The sequence below is a fragment of the Panthera pardus genome, unplaced genomic scaffold, assembly GCF_024362965.1.
Source record: "Panthera pardus isolate Hobbes unplaced genomic scaffold, ASM2436296v1 HiC_scaffold_17, whole genome shotgun sequence".
NCBI lineage: Eukaryota > Metazoa > Chordata > Mammalia > Carnivora > Felidae > Panthera > Panthera pardus.
In genome coordinates this window covers 85,947,032-85,968,435 of record NW_026526732.1, presented here as the reverse complement: position 1 = coordinate 85,968,435, position 21,404 = coordinate 85,947,032, and the positions used below count along the sequence as shown (strand labels likewise).

Genomic DNA, 21,404 nt, shown 5'->3' with positions numbered 1-21,404 from the left:
TTTAACTTCCTTGAAATTCAAAGCAAATGACTGAGCAAGGGTCCAGAGGCACCACAAAATAGGCAGAAGGCAGAGAACAGATAATTGTGCATTTTCTTGTATTGCCTATGGCTTTCTGCAAATATTACTCATTTCTCAATAGCTTTTTCTCATTTTCTAATTAATCTCAAGTAACCTTTTATTTTCTAGTACTTGTTATGACTCCTTTAATACTGTCAAGTATACATTTCTGAACTACTTCTCTCAAGATCTCCATAGAGCCATCTTTTAATCATACAGTTATCATTTCCTGTCAACATTTCCAAAGCAAGTGTGCATCATTGCTTAATTCACAAAACTGTGATGTTAGGGATTGATACTGTCTATCTCATTTACTGAATATAAGCAAAGCTAAACATCTAATAATTTTATACTAAAAATATAATTAAAATATTTATCCACACATTTAAAACAATGTATTTGTCTCTTGTGCTGTTAGTTTGTACACACAATAAAAGCTACATATTTATATAATCTTTATAATTGGTATCAGTATCTTTTATCAAGGATGATAGACCTTTAATCATTGCAGTGGTAAAATTTACCAACAAGTATCTTTATAAACTCTTTGTAAGAGATAAAATCATCAGCCAAGTTAAGTCACATATATCAACATTTATACTATCCTTTAAGTCACTGGGCCCTCTTGGCAGAAGCCCCAATACTTTAATCACATACAAATAGGTATTTTTCCATATATACATATATATACATATATGTGTGTGTGTATATATATATATATATATATATATATATATATATATATATATACATACATATATATATACACACACCACACACACACACACACATATACATATAAATGTATATATATGTATATATATACATAACTTAAAAATAAATCTTAACACTGGTTGCAGAGGTTGAATAGTCCAGGAAATTGTCAAAAGATAAATTGTAAAAAATAAAAATAGGACTCACACAATACAGGTGTATGTTTTGAAGAGTTGATTCTGCACACTTGGCTCTTTTTTCCCCTTAATTTGTAAAAATGTATTAATTAATGGCATGCTCTTGAAGCTAAGCTGCTTCTGATGGATTCTGACTTAAAATAACTTGTACTTTATTGAGCTATAATTTTCCCATCTAAACAGTCACACTTGCTATTCAGGAGATTAATAAAGACTTAAATGTAATGCAGTTCTTTACAAATTATAACTTAAATAGCTAAGCATTTTATGTCACATTTTCAAAGCATAGGAATTTCATCTATGTGGTCAGACAGAGCAACCAGAAATAGAAATCTAATATTTACTCTTAGTCCGTTTTTAAGACTGGAAATATTCATGAAATGCTACAGGTAGAAATTAATGATTTAATAAGAGTGCCTCAGCAAACCAGGTGCTTACCAATTAAAATAGTTTTTAGGTGACTGCTGTTAGTTGAGGATGTTAAGTGGGTGTGTGCATGCATGTTAAGCATGTGCATATATGTGTGATGTCTTCAGTATGCATATTTGTTTTCTCTATATATGTACATGCAACAACCAGTTGATTAAATTGAAAGCATATTTTCACAATTAAATCTGATTTCATATAGTCATTTATGAATGGAATTGAAAATATTTCATATCAGGTAAAGAAGCAGCAGGGTCCTTATATTTTGTTACTAACATTTGTGTTCCCCATTTTGTGTGATTTGAGTCATTTTCATCTTTAAATTAACAGGTGATAGCATTGTATATTCTGGATTTTGTTTATTAGTCATGTGTTAACTTCTAAATTTTCATTTAATTGAAGTCATATCAAAAGAATTGCAATCTTAAACCATTCAGTTCCTAAAAGTGCTTCGCCTGTGTTAATAGGCTTCCATTGTGTGTTTTTGCAGCAAGCTTAGTAGTGGAGGAGCGAACAAGACAGATGAAAATGAAAGTGCATCGATTTAAGCAGACAACAGGGTCTGGTTCTAGTCAAGAACTTGATCGCGAGCAATATTCCAAGGTAAAACAAGTAGTATCCAACCAAGAGTTTCCCTTTTAAAAATGTACAGTGTATATAGCAGGTAGGACTAGTAAGCACCAAGTTGTGTGAGAGAAGTTATCATTCAGGTGATGGTCTTGTATCATAACCTCTCTCCTCTTGATATTTTCACAAGATATATAACTCTGTTAAAAATATGCTTAACTTGGATTTAATGTTTTTTTCTAAAAAGGAAATGTAAATACTTGATATTATTAAAGTCTCTCAATGATCTGTTGTCAATAGTCAAATTCCTATACATAAGCAAGACATGAAGCCATTTTATTGCTTAAATTGCATTTAAAATATTAAGATGTAAATTCATAGTCTTAAGTACTATTTTAGGTTGATGTTCACTATTGAGATTTATTAGTGAATGACATAAGTTGTGCAATGTGAGATTTCTTATTGATCTGTCTTCAGTAAGAAAAGTAAGTGATAGCAAATTCTTAGAAACTGAAATTTACCCAATTTCAAGTGGCATTAAAACATTTAATTTATATTTCAGCATTATTTTGTAAGGATGCACTACGAGTCTATAAACTGCTAAATAGCACCTAATAATTTTAATTAAAATATGCGTAGAATTGTATACCTCATGAAGCAATTTTAAATATACTATCTGGTTTATTTAAAAATCCTTTTTTTTTGTTTGTTTAATACTACAAAAGTGGCACCAGCCATCACAGAACAACCTGTGTTATAATTTCATGTCAAGAAGCCCTTTTGGAAGTAATGACTTTTTAGAAATTCAAAATTAAAAAAAAAAACAGCTACTAAATCAATATTGTTAATTTGAAATATGACTGTAGGAAAGCCTACTGATTTTTAAATGTTAGAGGTTGATCTCAGATATTTAGAGATTAATGCAAGAAAATAGAGGTGGTTACAAAATATGACTTGTCATATAGAGTCGTATGTATCAGAGGCAGTTTATCACTTTACATCTTAGGTTAGTTGCAGGAGGATTTCCAACTGAGATGTGACTCAGTGAGACTCAATATCCTAGGAATCTGAAACAACACTTTAAACAGTAAAAATCATTCAAAACAACACAAAACAAAACAGCAAGCAGAATATCTTGATGTTCCATAGAGTTGCTGATTCTAGCTCCACAAGTCTTCCCTGCAGTTCATTCTTAATTATTATCACTTATCTTATTTGTTTGTCTTCTTTAGGAATATCATCATCATCTTTGTTTTCTTTTACTACAAACGCAGTAGAGATTAGAAGACAGGATGATGTACGTCTTCTGCCTCCACATTGGATGCAGTTATTTAGAAAAGTTCTTTAAACTGGACATGCCTCATTGGTTTCTTAGCATCATGTCAAAGGATAAGGTCAAATAGAACATTGAGTTGGAGTTAGGGCCAGTATAGGAAGCAAGAAAGAGGTAAACAATCAGGGTAATACTGAAAACCTTTCTGGTCATTCTGAAGTAGGACTCTAATCATTAATCAGTTGATCAAAAAAAATCTAAAAACGAAGTGCCCTAGAAGTCTAAACAACCACTAATACTTAATATTCACGATGAATCACAAGTAGGTTTATCTTGGTTGGGAGATTCCAAGTTCTCTGATTTCATAGAAATTTAGAATCAGATGAAATTGATCTTCTATTCCAGCTCTCTTATTTACCCAGCTTATGAAAACTGAGGTCTCACCCAGAATTAGTAAAGCCTTTCTGTGGAGTGATAAGCCCTAGAACTCCTTGTCTTAAACTTAGGTACTACTGTTCTGCATCTTGTATCATTGAAATGTACATGTCATCCCAGTTGGATTCATAAGTTCTTCCAGGGCTTTTAATTTGAATACAATTAAACTATCACATTCTGTCTTTGCCCCCTCCTTTACACAAGCATCCTTTTTCTTTTTCTCTCTCATCCCATTTGAATATTAAAAAAAAAACAAAACATTACTTTCAAATATATTACTGTTTTTCCTATGGCATAAATTGATACTACTGTGTTACATAAATAAAATTATTACAAATTATATCAATAAATGTGAGATCATGGATATGGTATCTTTAAGAACTTATAAGAATATAGGATAAGAAAAATAAATAGGATAACAAATAATTAGCTTATTTTTTATTTTATATGTCAAGCAGAAGTTACATACTCCGCAATTCTAATATTCATATTATGGCCTAATGCTTACAATAAATTTTTAAGTAGTTCCCATTTCATTAGGAAATCATGTAAGTAGTTTTCCGTTTTAAGTAATTTCATTTCCATTAACTCAAAACTCTTTTACATGCTTAAGAAAGTCTTTCTCATTTTTTATTCTTTTACCCCAACCATTTTATAATTAACTTTACAAAAATCTATTTTATCCATATAGTTGAGAACAAGCATTGTCATAAATTTAATATACATTAAATTTTGAACTTTATTCCTTTATTGACTCTGTTTTAGTGTTTTAATCCATTTGACATTTTGGAGGAATAGCTTTGTTGAAATTCTGCCAAATTAGAAATTAGTTAACTATTCTCAGAATGTTTAGAACCAAACACCAATAGAACTAGATTTTCTTCAGGGCAAAGAATTACTAGACAAATGTACTATAATTCCTAAAACGTTTCAAACCTGGCACCTCCTTTAAAATATGGAACATCCCTAACTGTCCTGAGTAGGGAATTAGCACTAACTTTTCTTTTAAAAAAATACAAGACTGCTTTAGGATCCCTGAAATGTGATACCATGATGTTTTTTCAATGATGGTATACAGTGTTACATTCCCTAGTGATGGGGTGAAATTCATAATTGGAGGGTAAGTTCTCATTTAAGCACTCACATTTTAAAAAGTGTTTATGTTTCTATAGTCCAGGAACAGCAACCAAGACTAATGGGATGAGTTTTGTAGGTAGCTGTTAAGTGTTTATTATTACTTATTTTTAAAAATAGCTGCCCTATAATTAGAGCCTCCCTTCACATCAATGACTTATTTCCCTGCTGTGTGATTAGCATAAATTCTTCCTAGGGATATTATATTTCTAAAAATATAATAGAATATTATAATATAATAATATAATAGTTATTATATTAAAATATTAAATAATATAATAGTTAATGTGTTTCCATTAAAATATTTAATTGATAAATAGGAAATTTAACAAATTATGCTTGATTAAAAGTCAAAGTCATTATTTAAATTTCTAACAGATTCTGAAAATAAGTAAATAGTAAAAGGCGAATATAAAAGTCTTTCATTTCCTTCAAATAACTAAATGCAAAGAAAAATGATCTTGTGTGAGAATGATGGATTTTTCTTTCGCCCAACATAGAAAAATTTAATATGATCTAGTTTTTTAAGATACCTTGTTTTATCACTTTGCTGAAATAGCAGAAGTCTATATACAAAAATGTTGAAGAAGAGATGGCTTACAGAAAAGCCAGATTTCTTTAGGAGAACTAGTTCCATGTACACACACATACCCTGATGCTATAGTCTATACTGTATGTTATGGGCATTTGCCAAATAAGGGGAACATTTGTTCTGGGTGTCAACACAATGCCAGAAAAATCTCCTATAGCTGGGTACATTTTTATTGTATTAGAACCCAATTCTTTCATATTCTTTCATGGACAAGCTATCATTTCAATATGTTTGGAAACATTGTAATAATTACATGATCTATGTACTTAGCAAAATCATTTCCAAGACAAGTAATATAGGAGTTGTGTTTGTATCCTACTACTATTAAATTTAGATCCTTCTGTCAGCATATTTTAGTTTTTACCACATCTACTCTGTAAATAAAAAATAGTTCTGATTGAAATGAATCATGTGAGGATCATGTTAATCAGATGTAACAGAATTTGATGATGAAACGTTACCACATAAATTTAAAATGCACCTTACCTTAAATCATATTAATGTTAGAGATTACGTCAAGTTGTATAAATAGCTCAATTCTGGACATATATGAATTTTCTTTTGGATTATAATTTGATATATGGCTTTCAAAAACAAGTCATGCAATTATGAAAAATTTCTTTGGAAAGATAATTTCATTGATATTCTATAATTTGGAATTGTTTTCATGCTTGATGTGAAGTTCCTTGCTCAGTACATACACATGAGAAGTAAAGAATTAAAACTAACATGTAAATACCTCAGGCCTGAACTATTCTTATCTGAGGAATTTTTAAATAAACATGATTATCTTTTCTAGCATTTTTTAAAATGTACTGTTGTTTTATACTTCTTTTTGTATATACAGATCCAGGTTTTTAGCATCGTTTTATTTAGTGTACTTTAGCAAGACAATTATTTATACAAATTTTTATAAATAGATGGATTACTTTAGGTTCATTAAAAGTTATCTGATAGGGAACATCAGAGAATGGATGAGCTTTTCTACAACTTTAATAAACATTTGATATTTTCACACTTTAATGTATAAACATAGAATTAAATTACTTGATAAGAAACTTAAATACCCAATGTTTAGTCATGTGTTCCTTTTAGTTATGTGTCCTTTTGTTAATAAGTTATATTAACTTAACTTCCAGTAAAAAACATAAGAGAATCACTTAATATATTAGGTATTTCAAAATTATATATATAAGGTTTAAGTGGTTATATTATAACCTATTTATTATAATAAAAACATATATATAAAATACTGATATATGAAGCTATTTGCTATTTGTTCCACTGCAAAAAGAATCAAGTAGAAAGAAGAAGAGCTTATTAGCTGCTCTGACAACTTTGCCTGTTTTAATCTTTTACCTAATGAATTCTAAAATCTTCAGTAATGAATACCAAAGACAAATTTAAAAATACAAGATATAGTGTAAATTCTAATTTTAATAGAAATCCTTTTTTTTTGTTTTGTTTTTACTTTTGACACTGAGCTGATAGTTTAAATCTGAAAATCTCTACTTAATTATAATAGAAAGTTGAAGTCCAGTCTTTACCTCCATGGCTCTAATCCTCCTTGGCACAGCCCCTCAGCTTTTGACACAGCCCTTTGTGAAGACATACGTTTTTTTCAAGAAATTTGAAACAATGTGATGTCTTGAAATAGGGAAAATATGTAGGTAAATTGAATCATTTTAGAAAGAATCAAAAATACAGACAGATAGAAGCAGCCTATACTTTGCTAGAGTAGAGGTGAATAAAATGGGTAATTATGAAAACTAAAGCAAAATAGAGAAACCGATACACTAGAAAAAGTACCTAATACAATTTTGAGGTTTCAAGTATTTGCCAATAATTTATTCAGTGAATTTTCCACCCAAATATTTAAAGTTTTTGTTTGATTTATAATTCAGTCTTCATAAACCTCTTTTTTTTTTTTTTTTTTACCGCTCAGAGGATGTAGGATTTTTATACTGAAAATCATATATTACATTGTGTTTGGATTATTTTAAATTCCACACCTACTTTTATGAAGGTACACTTTTACTTGGTGTAGGCAAAGTAGTCATTAACCTCACCGTGTATGTCTCTTTTCCCACAACCTGATGATGGAGCTCACACTTTCTTGTTTTTAATCTTTAGTATAACATACATAAAGATCAGTACAGAAGCTGTGATAACGTCTCTGCCAAATCATCAGATAGTGATGTCAGTGATGTGTCCGCCATTTCCCGAACCAGCAGTGCCTCACGCCTCAGCAGCACAAGCTTTATGTCAGAGCAATCTGAGCACCCCAGGGGTAGGATCAGGTGAGTTGGCAATACTCTTTATATAAACTGGGTCTGTATGGGGATAAAAATGCAACTAGCTTTCTTAATGTTCCTACTAAAAAACAGTTTAGGTCAAGTAGCAGAAACATTTCACTAACATTGTTGGGACTGGAGTGGGTGGAGCATTTATTTGTTGTTGTATAATGTCGCCTGTAGACTGTTCGGTACTGTCTACCTTATAGACAGAGTCATAATTTTAAAGATTGTTGGAGTCACATTTACAGGACTTTCTTCTTTTTTTAAGTTTATTAATTTATTTTGAGGGAGAGAAAGAGAGGGGGAGAGAGAGAGAGAGAGAGAGAGAGAGAGAGAGAATGAGCAGGGGAGGGTCAAAGAGACAAGGAGAGAGAGAATCTTAGGCAGGCTCCACTCTGAGCGTGAGGCTCGAATTCATGAACCATTGAGATTATGACCTCAGCCAAAATCAAGAGTCAGATGCTTAACCAAATGAAGCCACTCAGGCGCCCCTACAGGAGTTTTTTCTAATACGATTAAATCCACAGAGCATTCTTTAGTCCAGTGTCAAAAAATCTTTCTTATAAAGGGCCAGCTAGTAAATATTTTGGGCTATGTACAACAGTCTCTGTTGTATTTACTTTATGATGTCATTGGAGTGTGAAAGCTATGCAAACAATTGAGCATAGCTGTATTCTAATAAAATTTTATTTATAAAAACAGGAAGTGGGCTACATTTTGCCTGTGGGCTTTAGTTTGCTGATATCTTTAGTCCCATTGTAGTTGGTCTGCTTTCAGAGTAGGATTGAACAGATGTGATACAAAGTATACATACCTAGTTTACATTACATGAGTTGTAACAAATTTTCATGAAGTTTGTTTAAATCTCCAACTGTGCTTTTGTCTTCTTACAATGAAAATACCCTGCTGTGAAAGGGAAAAGACTGCAGGAATCCAAGTGCCATCTTATGTAAAGCAGACTCAATATGGGCAAGGCATATTTTATATTTGTTCTTAACTAGTTTCCAGAAATAGAAGTTTCATTGAAGGAATTTGGGGCTTGATGAATGGCCCAAGAGACATAAATGCTCAGAATAGGAGAAATTACCTTTCTAATACTCTGAAAATCTGTTATTGGACATTTTGATGATTTACAATATGTTCAAGCATTCCTTCTTCCTGGATTTCCCTGTACCTCCATCATCTGCTAAAGCAAATTGAGAGTAATTGTCTTACTGTTAATTAACAGTGTCATATTCTGATCATCTACATGAGCAATTTCAACTTTGATGAAGATGTTAATAGAATATGCTTTATCTCTATTTATGATATTCTTAGCATCTGATCCTAACAGAATATGATGTTCCCTAAAACTTAAAATAGAATTAGAAGAGCTAAAAGACATAGCCCCATTGAGCTGCTTAGGATCAAGGGGTAAAAATTATTCTAATGGATTCCTTTTAATTGAAATATTAAGATATTATGTTTCAAAACCTATTCAGTTTAGCAAAATTATTGATAAATAGGACTTCAACAAGGACTTTTCACATTTAATCACTAAAAACAACTTACTGAATAATTATAAACTAAATCTTAAAGTAATTTGTATTTATATTCACAATAGAGGCAAGTACCTTGAGTCCTACACTATAAAATATTACTGGTTAATAGAATTCATATTACTAGTCAATTACAGGAATAATTTGTGGGCCCATTTTTATTTCTTGAAATTTCAAGAGAATAGTATTCTTCAAAACTTGGTCTTTAGGAGAAAGTTGGCTGTGTGATTTTTGAGGAAGAAAGCAAAGAACAGAAACTAGGTAGTGCAATAAAGGACTGTGATTTCATACAAAGGGGTTCAGAAGAAACTACGTGGTAGGATATTGGAACCAGTGTTACTTTGTGGGATAATGCCAGTTTAAGAAATCAACACTAATTATAACTGTGTCAAGATAGGAAACAAAAGATAGAGGATTCTTTGTCTCCTTGACTCACATGACTTTTCTTACTTATTGAAGGTGGTGTGAATAGGCATGGACCTAAGAAGGGTACAAATAATTTCTTATTATTAAAAGTGCTAAATATAAGTGCTAAATGTAAATAAAAGTGCTAAATATAAGTGCTAAATCAGTTTTTTCTAGGCATTTCTGTTTTCAGCTCCCTTTCCCTTCTCTGCAACTTAGAACACATATGAGCTGAGAGGGTTGTTGTTTATTTTTATATATAAGTGGATTATGTAAATTTAGTCCCTAAAGCTAATGACTAAACAAATTTCCCCTTAAGCTAACATGAAGAATTACTTTTCTTGTAGTCCCATACTTTAGGCCAGTGATTGATTCTCTGTATGTGGTATACTTTTGATTTCTTAGAATACTTAGGAGGAAGAGAGAGGAAAACTGAGATATGGGTAGCTCTTTATTCTGACTTCAGTCTAGTTATCTTTTCATATACATTCTTCTCCCCACATATCCTCATAGGCACACAAGCGCACCTGTACACACACACACACACAGTTATTTTGCATCCATCATCAACCATGTGGTAAAATCCTGAGAGGAGGTTTGGAATGAAAAAAAAAAAAAAAAGAACAGAATGATGTCAATATAGAAATGCTGTGTCTCTCTTATTAGAACAATGTCTGCAGGCTCATCAGCCTTTAAATATTCCCTATTGTCGTAAGTAACACAATGATTGTTCTCATTACTGCTTCTCATTTCTTTTTTTTTTTTAACTAACATCTGCATAGGTTTTAAAATTCTATTTATTCAGGTTCATGGATAAAAGATGAACAAGTTTGATCAATTATGATGATAGAATGCATTTATATGTCATAAGTAGCAGCAAACTTTTGAATTCCTATCATGAAAGAAGACACCATTATTTCCAACACTAACTTAAAGTATAATGCCTAGGCTACATACTCAAGGGGATTATAATCCATTTAAGAGTTTAAATCTCTGTTTTCAATTTTTAGAAAAATATATATTTATTTATTTTGAGACAGAAAGAGAGAGAGCCTGCATGAGCAGGGCAGGGGCAGAGAGAGAGAGAATCCCAAGCAGGCTCTGCACTGTCAGTGCAGAGCCAGACACAGGACTTGATCTCACGAACCATGAGATCATGACCTGAGCCTAAATCAAGTGTCAGATGCTTAACTGACCGAACCACCCAGATGCCCTAAATCTATTTTTATGGGCTCATTCTATATCTATCTATCTATCTGGATAGATAGATAGATAGATAGATAGATAGATAGATAGATACGTGTATATGAAAACTTGAAAATATATGGAATATATATATTCAAATTTTCCTATGACACAAGACATGTTTTATTATATGATGTGTTGGATGAGTTTCATTCTGAAAATCAACACAAGGATTGAGAGGACATTATAGCATTTCCAAAGACAGTATTCAGTACCCTGAAAGCCAATCAAATACCTAGTATTCTCATAAAGGATTATAGAAAGAAACTATATGACATGATCTTATCCACATTATATAAAAGCATAGTATGTAGGTACTTAAAATACCATGTAGAGTTTTGATTTCCTCTAACCAAGTATATTATAAACCAAGAAAATGTTGAAATAAGCACATGTGAAATAAGAAATGGCTGCACAACCTTCTGTGCAATTTATAGTTTTCCAGATGTTCCTTACTACAATTTCCTATTTATGATTCACAGTACATGTTACTGTTTTTAAGGTCCTGGGAAGTTTTCTCTTGAAACAATTTGTTTGTCTTTGTTTATTCCAAAATGTACCAAACTTATTCCACAATGTTCTTTTTCACAGGATATCAATTAGTATATTGAAAAGTTCTTGTGAGCGATTTGAGAAAATCTTTTTTAGTTAATTAGCATCTTTTTCTGCCTTAAAGATAAAAGACTATACAGTTGTTTCAAAGCCTGTTTGAGGACAAATAGAATTAAGCACTTATAGGATGTCTATAGGTTGAAAACTATAAATATGTTTGGATGAACAATTTCTAAAATATCATTTTCAAAGAGGGGTAGAGATTCATGGGCCATCACTTGAATCTTTTGTGTTTGAGATGATTATGTACCAAATATCTACTCAAGTATGCAGCTAGCTAAACCACATGGTTCTGTGTGACTTGAGAAGGAGTATCCCTTCCTCCAGATGCATTCTGAATAGTTCATTCAAAATAGTCCAAAATATGTTTCATGTTTTTAAAGCTTACATATGCAGGGGGGCTATAGTAGGAAAAAAAAGTAAACTATGATGTTTGCATTTAAGGTAAATAATCTTGTGTAGATATAATGAATGAAAGTTTTTTTTTTTTTAATTTTCAAGGATTAAAACAATTGAAGCTTAAATAATTGTGTGATTCTTACAATAGAAAATCAACACTTGGGACACCTGGGGGGCTGTCAGGCGTCAAACTCTGCTTAGGTTGTGATCTCACGGGTCATGAGTTCAAGCCCTGTGTTAGGCTCTGTGCTGACAGCTCAGAGACTGGAACCTGCTTCAGATTCTGTGTCTCCTTCTCTCTCTGCCCTTCCCCTACTCACGCTCTGTCTCTCTCAAAAATAAACATTAAAAAAAATGTTTAAAAAATCAACACTTAATACTTCAAAATAGTAAGTATCGATAAAGATTGAGGTTTCTAGGTTTTCAGATATTTCTTGATGTGCCTTACAATTTTAATTTAGTATTTTCTTAAGTGTTCCTCAAAGAATGTTTTTCCATCCAACCACAAAATATGTACAGTATATTAGTAGAAGTGGCACAATTGACAATAAAAAATGTGCATATACTAGAAGCCAGAAAGAATATATTGAGCTTCTGAGTTCTCTGTTCACTTTTAAATTTAAGAAGATTTTCATCTCAGAAAGGAGATGAATTTTCTTGGTATAGCTCTGAACTTGTTTTTCATCTTTATCGCATATCATTTTTTTTCCAGGCAGACATATTTCAGATGTTTCATACAAAACCATGCAGCAAATGCAGGCATAATCCTATAGTTGTTCTCAGGTGTTACAGAATTTTAGAAGCTTTGTCAAAACTATTTTCCAACAGCATTCACATTTGTAATATATGTTCTCCTAGATCTGTAAAGTTGGCTTTCTAGAGCAAGCTGGATTTTAATAAACAAACTTGAAGTGCAAATTTGATGTCACTAGTATTTGACCTTTTTGGTATCTCTTTTGGGAAGAATACTTTCAAAAGCAATTGCCTTTGTTTTCTACATTCATAGGTTGAAAGACTTGAAGGTTTTTTTTTTTTAAGGTGGTAGGAGACTTTATTCATGCATTCATTCATTTCTTCAAAGCTACTTATATGAGTACTAGTATGGCATGAATTTTTTTTAAGAAACATTATCTTCTATATACAAATAATAATCTTGCAGCCATAAATTTACTAAAATTTGGCAATTTGTATAGGCATAATGATTAGTAAACATATACTGAAAGAAATAGGTTTATATTTGGGGGGGAGTTTTAAGACATAGGTTAAATTATTTGAAATTTTTAATTGTGATAGAAAATAAATAGGTTAGGTTAATATCTTCTGGAAAATCAATTGATACTACAGTTATGTTGGAAAAATGTTACAGAAAATTTCAAATGTACCTTGTTTCATAATAGTTCTTTAATTCCACAAGGGAATACAAGATAACATTTAAAAATAATCTTTGGATTTTTTTGTGTGTGATATTTGAGAAATACTTAACTGCAAAATCACTTGCTACATTAATAGCTTAGAAGAACAAATTAAACTTTAATTTTTATATACTTACTAATTATTATGCCTAATGACACTGAACATATTAAGAGCGATCAAGAGGGAATTTTTTAGAGCTATCCACCCTTAATTTTGCATGCTTGCCTGTTGTGCTGTGGAAAAACAGTCTATTGAGATCAACAAGAGTACTGAAAAGAAATAGAGGAAAATATCAGGGAAATCCAGATACTGGATGTTGAATATCTGAGAAAGGAAAGATATTTTAGCAATCTTCTAGTGGCTTCTTTCATAGTATCATCTTAGTTTTAATAGTCCAAGATTGATGAGTCATTACCACTGTTATTTCCTGTGACCAGATTAAAGCTATAAAGAAATGGAAAGAATGTACCATAAGCCTTTTAAAAAGGGTTCCATAAAATTACTATAACATTCTTATTAATACACCATATGACTGAATGTGCCATACATTTAAATTATTATACCATGCCATACATATAAGCAAAATAACTGAATATAAGTAACACAGCAGTCTTGATAACAGCAAGTTACAGAGCTCTTGAGACAGGTGAGTAGGTTTTCCTGGCAAGTTTCTTCCTTACAAACCATTTAAGACTGCAGTTTGAAGTAAAGCAGCACTGGTCTCATTTGAAACAGCACCAATCTGCTTAGTTTTTACCTTTCTATTCTACCAATTCATTATAGATTTATACTAAGATGTATTTAGTTAAATTCTGGGAATGTCAGTTAAATTCTGGGAATGTCAGATAAATGCTTACTACATAACAGACAGTGAAAATGGTCAGTTATAATAAATTATCAAAAGTTAATAGCAACCTGGAATATCTTATAAAGATGGGGTTATCTGTAGAAATGATTATAATTAGGCCTTAGTGGCTGGTCATATGCGGGAAAAGTATACACTATATACATGGAGTTTTAAAAGTACATTGTGACTTGTTTTTATAGAAATCTACTTCCCTCTAATTTTATTTATTCTGGTAGAAGTGAATTATAGATTCTTTTTAAATTTAAAATATTTTAAAGGGCATGTTTGGAGAACCTGGGTGACTCAGTAGGTTAAGCGTCTGACTCTTGACTTTGGCTTAGGTCATGATCTCATGGTTCATGAGATCAAGCCCTGTGTTGGGCTCCTTGCTGACAGCGTTGAGCCTACTTGAGATTCTCTTTCTCCCTCTCTCTTTGCCCTTCCCTTGCTTGCTCTCTCTCTCTCTCTTAAACAAACACTTAAAAATAGATAGATAGATAGATAGATAGATAGATAGATAGATAGATATAAAGAGCATGGTCAATGGAGATCATAGATAATGATAATTAGAAAATTTTCTTTAAAGAAAAAGAATTCACTGTGTCTTTGGAAGAGAATATGTAAAATTTATTCAAGTTTATTCATAATTGTGTATAAGTTTTTTTCCAATAGTTTTCTAATTTAATTATCCTAAACGAAGTTACATATTTAACATTCTGTTGTTAAATAAAATAAGGATAATTCTCCCTGCTTAATTATTATTTTCCCCACAATATATAAGAAAAATTAATTGACATGCTGCTAACAGCATATCTTCAGTGTAACATATTATTAAAGATCTGTAAAGTTTATGTATATATTAAGTGCAAGGAAAATACCACAAGTTATGGATCCTAATATTAAAGCAACTTTCAAATACAACCATTTTACTCCCTGGGAATACTTTTCAAAGAAAGAAAAATCTGTCCCCCAAATGCAAATTCCTCTTTACCTTACAGGATATGTTTGCAGTTGTGATCTTTGTGATTGACACAGAGGCGAGGAACAGTGTATTTAGTCTGAGGTTATGACTGATGTCCAGCAGTACCACCTTTTGGATTCATGCCAGGTATAGATAGGAGTGTTCTGCTTCTAAAAGATCAGGTTTAAGTATAAGAAACCCCACCTGTTGCTAAGATGTGGACTGACTTTGCTTCAGTGCTGATTTTCACAGCACATGAGGACTTCCTCAAGGGCCAGTTCTGTCACCCCTTTGTCTTTGATGTGTTGTAATTGCCACACAGATCAGCTGTATTAAGGATGCTCAGTACTAGAGTAGCTATCAAATTAGCAGGAGGACTGTTTTGAAAGGACTGCAGGTTGTTACTATGTTTTCATGCCAAAAAATATATAATGGAAAATTTCTAACAGATTCTTAATTTTCTATTTAACATGGTATGTTTGCATGTTTATATTTGCTTATTGGAGAACCACATGGGGATTATAAATTTAGCTGTACTATGTCAGCTGGCAGATAATTGTTTTATTGGTCACCAGGCATGAACTCTTGTTATAAACGTTAAATATCCCCTTTTTTGGGTAAATATTCATATTTCTGTGTCAATTATCCTATTATTTGGAATGGATACAATATCCTTTTACTTTGAACCAGTGCTTTTCAAACTACACCTATTTCATGTGTTACTTTCATAATTTTGCCATAACTATGTAACATGTATTTTGTTATATTTTTATTTTATTAATGTTTTTGAGAAAGAGAGCATGCATGTAAGTGGGGGAGGGGCAGAGAGAGAGAGGGAGAGAGAATCTTAAGCAGGCTCCACGCTGAGCATGGCACTCAATGTAGAGCTTGACTTCATGACCCTGAGATCATGACCTGAGTCAAAACCAAGAGTCAGACGCTTAACCAACTGAGCCACCCAGGTGCCCCTATTATATTTTCAATGTATTAAAAATACTGTGATTTATTAAGTATCTTTTTTTGTGTACCAGGCATTTTGATACATTATTCACAAGCAAGATCATTATCGCTATAACAGCCCTATAGTGTAATTACTAATAACTTGGTTTTACAAATAAGTGGCACATGGCCAATATGTGGTAGAGCTAGAATTGAGCTGGAATTACCAATTAACTGGTAGTTTAACCCTTTTATCATTGTGTAGTGAACCTGTTTATCTCTAATGATAGTATTCTTTTGGTTTAAAGTCTGTTTTGTCTTATATGAAAATATAATTTTTTAATTACTATTCAAACTATTCACATCCTTTTACTTTCAACCTTTCTGTGACCATATGTATTAGTTATATCTCTTATAAATGGCATACAACTGATTTAGTTTTTTTTCTTCTAGTCTGACAATCTCTATCATTTAATTGGCTACTTAATCAGCTTGCATTTATTTGATTTATTATATATTTGGATTTCTATCCTACTTTATATTTTCCATTTTTATTATTATATGTTTCCCCTTTCCCAATTGGTTTTTAATTAAATTGCATTTATTTCATTTCTCCCCTCTACCATTCTGGAAATTATACTATTTCTATGATTTTAGTGCCGAGTTTAGTGTTTCAAATATATATTAGTTAAATAATACATTTAAAGTTAATAGTACCTCCATTCCCTCCTAGGGAAAAAAAATCACTGTAGTACACTTTATCTCTGCTATCATCCTGCTACCATTTACATATTTTTCCAGTGTTTTAACTATATGCTGTTTTCTTTCTCCCATTATTGGATGTTATTTTGCTTTTTAATGCTTTAGGTTGACCCACATATTTTCTAGTTTCTTTGCTAACTATTTCCCATATGTCTGAGACTTTCATTTTGAGAGTATTCCCTGTCTTCCTGAAATATATGCATTAGAATGTCACCAGTGAGGGCCATTAAGGCTTAGGGAAGACCCGAGTTTTTCCTTGTTATTTAAGGGCCTTGGCTGCTACAGAGATTTCATTTCTATCTCCCCACTAGGTCTGCTCTAAATTTCTCATCTGCAAAACCTCCCAAGACATTCATAATCCATTAAGCAATCTGTTTTCAGTTCCCTCTTGGTATTTTGGCTAAGGGGATTTGCCTTTCTTGTGAACTTGGGTTTGTTAATTGGAATGGGTATTTGTTGCAATTTTCACTTAATTTCTAGGCATCTAAGAGTGAAGAGATTTTCAGAATGTATCATCTACCGAATTGCTAGAATAGGTGTTTAATATTTAATGCATTACTATTTCTTGAGTTTTTGAATTTACTCACTTAAAGGGTAATATTTAAAATGAAATTAATGAATAAGAATATAATTGTATGTATAAAAAGCAAGAAGACCTGTGGCCTTAGGGACTTTATCCTAAGTTAGCAGGTGGCAGGGCAAGGCAAGGAGAATCAGATCTTGAGCTGAAGTGAGATATAAGGTGTTGAGAAAATAGCAATCCAGGACATCAAAGGAGGAGGTGGAGCGGAGGCCAGGAAAATGAGGACAGAAAGGAGCTCCAGCAGAGAAAGGACCACTGGAGATGTAAGGAAGAATGGTAGCTGGGGAATGGAAAAATAATGTAAGGAGTTAAGGGAGATTACAGCTAAAATGGAAGAAGAGATTCTTCGAGCTCACAGGATGTTGGAATTTAAGGAAGGAAAATGGGTGGGCCTCTGATCAAAGGAGCAATTAGTAATCATCAAATAGAGAGCATTTTGTAATCAGAGTCCCAAAGCCAAGACAGTCTGTAGGCTGCCTGCCTGCCCTTAGAAGCTACTTTCAACTCAGATGCCAATCTGATTCAGTCAGCTGTGGCCAAGATGACAAGATACCAGACCCATCACACTTGAACACAAGCAAATGTGTATGACCTTTTTTTTTTTTTTATTCAAGGGGGAAGCAGTGTAACTGGGAGGCATGTCCAGTACAGGTTGCTGAAAAGCAAAAAAACAAAACAATAAAAACATTTATCATATGTCTTCAATTCTACATATTGATACAAAATATTTGCTACACCTAAGAGAATGATCATTATCTCACCACAAGTACAGTTGACTCTTGAACAACATGGTTTGAATTGCCCAGGTCCACTTATATGCAGAAGATTTTTTTTCAATATATGAAGTACAGTGCTGTAGATGTATTTTATCTTCTTTATGATTTTCTTCCTCACACTTCTTTTTCTCTAGCTTATTTTATTGAAAGAATACAGTATATAATACATATAACATACAAAATATATTAATCAACTGTGTTTATTGGTAAGGCTTCTAGTTAACAATAGACTGTTAGTAGTTAAATTTGGGGGGAATCAAAGTTATATGCATTTGTGACTGTACATGGAGTCAGCACCCTTGGCCCTCACATTGTTCAAGAATCAACTGTAATTAAAATTTCATGGACAGCATGTCACTGAACAGAGATGTGTGGATATATTGGAGGTAGAAACAGCTACATGTCCATGGAGAAGATTTAGAGCTTAGATAAGTACCCATAAGCAATCAATGCATGTTGTCTACAGAATGTATTTAGGAAGTTTTTCATCCAGATAGGCATATTGACATATAAGAAATGTGTGATATGAGATGATTTTTTAATGTTTTGGTATTCACTGAATATTGTACACCAGCTTTTGTTGAACAGTGTGTGTGTGTGTGTGTGTGTGTGTGTGTGTGTGTGTTACAAATATATATTTAATTACATTTACAATAGCCTGGAAATACATGAGGATATATATTTTTAAGTAGCTATTTGCAGCCATTAAGATACTAAAATTTTTCTTAGAACAAATATAAAAACATATTGGCTTACCTAATATTTGAACAGAGTAGTTCTATTCTTCCCACCCTATTCTCCACCTGGCTCCCAAATCAACAAAAAACTGGAAGCCACCCTAATTTTTAACTCTCGCCTGTCCTCCTTCTAATGCATTGCTCCTCAATGTTTTTACCATTATCAACCCCCTAAGAAGCCTTTTGGATGTTCTTTTCCTAATGTCCTTTCCACGTGACATTTTAATATTGCAGATAACACTGTATCTGTTTATATACTGTGGCTGTTTAGAGGACCACAAACTGTTATATTATCTAAGAAATGTTTACTCCTCTTACCTCCACCATGAACCAGTTATTACCCTTTGGAAGCATATCACTCCCATTGAGAATGCATATTGAGATGAGTCATCAGGACTTATTGATTTTGCTTCTTAAATAGAACTCATGATCATACACTGAAGATTACAGAGAACAGAGGTGTTTATTCCTCTCTAATTGCCAGCTGAAAACTAACCAAATTTTTTAAGAAAGAAACTAAAAACCTCATCTACCATGAACCTAGGAGACAACTACATCTTTAAATTATAAATGATAGAAAACAGTTTTCAAATTCAGTGAAATCTGGACTAAAATGAGGAAAAACACCAAGAATAGATGCTGACTTATTCACCTATTGAATAGAATGTGGAGCTCTCTAAAATAAATGACACAGCTTTGGAAAGCCCCATCAGAAAAATTCCCATCTACAATCTGCGAGAACGAGGGACAGTTTTAGCACTGGAAAACACTGTATGTTTTATGCCTCAGAGTAGCAGATGACATCAACTCAGAGGAGAAGCCTCACAAGTCAGCTATGGCAGAGAGGCTATTGGGGGGGATGCATAGGGATCAATATGGCAAAAGCTATTTGATGTAGTTTGCAAAGAAATAAATTTCTATAACACAATTATAATACATACACCTTCATTACTAACCTTATGGATATTTTTGAAAACATCACTGGTCTGGATAACTCTACCATTATTCAAAAATAAGCAATAAGATGACACAATCCATCCAGTTCCGGGCATGACAACATAGTTTGTATCAGATTAACCTTCCTACCTCTAAAACTACAAAAACAAACAAGCAAATGTTTTAGGGTATTTGGAAGCAATTAAATTGGTAAAAATTTTAAGGACTTCAGTCTTTGAAAGAAGAGAAGAATATGAAATACGTGCCAAATTTTCCCCAGTTTTCTTTGAAGGTATTTCCAATTCAGTGTCATGGGATAATAGAGCCCAAGCAGAAAGCAGTGGTCTTACTGGGCTAAGGAGACAGATCACAGGTCAGACACAGAGCTGGAAACTGCATGGAGGGCTCCAAAATTTGCTATAGATTCCCCTAATTAAATCTGTTGACGACCAATGTGATCGTGCACAGAGAAAGACTCCAAGAAACCAAACAAAAAGCAGCAGCTGGAAGATTAAAGAGCTGAGCAAAGATTCCAGCGGGTGCCCAATGCTGGGGAGATACAGATTGCCTTCAGTTTCTGCAGTCAGAGGGGCTTGAAAAATACCTTTGGGGTGGGGGGGAGCCTGTGTGGCTCAGTGGGTTAAATGTCTGACTTTGGCTCAGGTCATGATCTCACTGCTTGTGAATTCAAGCCCCATGTCCAGCTCTGTGCTGACATCTCAAAGCCTGGAATCTGCCTCAGATTCTGTGTCTCCCTCTCTCTGCCCCTCCCTTGCTCACACTATCTTTCTCTCGCTCTCGCTCCCTCCCTCAAAAATACACAAACATTTTTTTTAAAAAATGAAAAAATACTTTGATTTCTTATACAAATTTCAGAAAAGCCAAACTCTGGGAATAAGCATTACACTCTACAAGTGATGGCAAAGCTTTAAAATCAAGTCTGACCAGGAATAAGATGACTTCTAAAATTTTACCCTTACTGAAGGAAAATCAGAGAGTGAACATCCACAGTGTCTGGCATCTAATTAAAATTTATGGGGCATGATTAAAAAATTAATAAAAAAGGACCAACTGACTACAACCAACAATACAATTTTTATATAAGGCCTTTAAAATAACCATGATTAATATATTCCAGAAAACAAAGGAAGATGGATGTTTTCTACAGAGACCTGGAACCCGTTTTAAAAAGTTAAATGGCAATCCTAAAACTAAAAGATATAAAAAATATTTAATAGGTGGGTTTAATGGCATGCTAGAAGCAATAGAACAGAGAATTCTTGAGTCGGTCAGTGGAAAGTATATAAATCAGTGCACAAAGAGAAAAAAAAAAAAATTGGAGAAGGCCCTAAGAGACTTTTGGAGCATAATGAAAAAGTCTAATATACATGTAATTGGGATTCCAGAAGGAGGGGAAATGGCATAAACAATACTTGAATACTGTGGTATTAGCTGGGTCTTCCAAAATTAATGTAATACATCAAATTATAAGTCCAAAATCCTGTAAAAACCTCAAGGTGTGTAAAGAGAAAAAAATCTATCAAAATCATGATCAA

At 32.7% G+C, this 21,404-nt stretch overlaps 1 protein-coding gene across 48 annotated transcripts in view; it reads left to right on the top strand.

Annotated features, from left to right (window-relative positions):
- Positions 1–21,404, top strand: part of RIMS1 (regulating synaptic membrane exocytosis 1) — a 489,827-nt gene that overhangs the window by 379,834 nt on the left and 88,589 nt on the right. For 33 of the 48 annotated variants that reach the window (XM_019417684.2, XM_019417685.2, XM_019417717.2 and 30 more), the window contains 2 exons: positions 1,888–2,000; positions 7,532–7,698. The exons of the other annotated variants lie outside the window; for them this stretch is intronic. In XM_019417684.2, the coding sequence (XP_019273229.1) occupies positions 1,888–2,000; positions 7,532–7,698 (280 nt within the window). The remainder of the gene's footprint in view (positions 1–1,887; positions 2,001–7,531; positions 7,699–21,404) is intronic. 48 annotated transcript variants of the gene reach the window in all.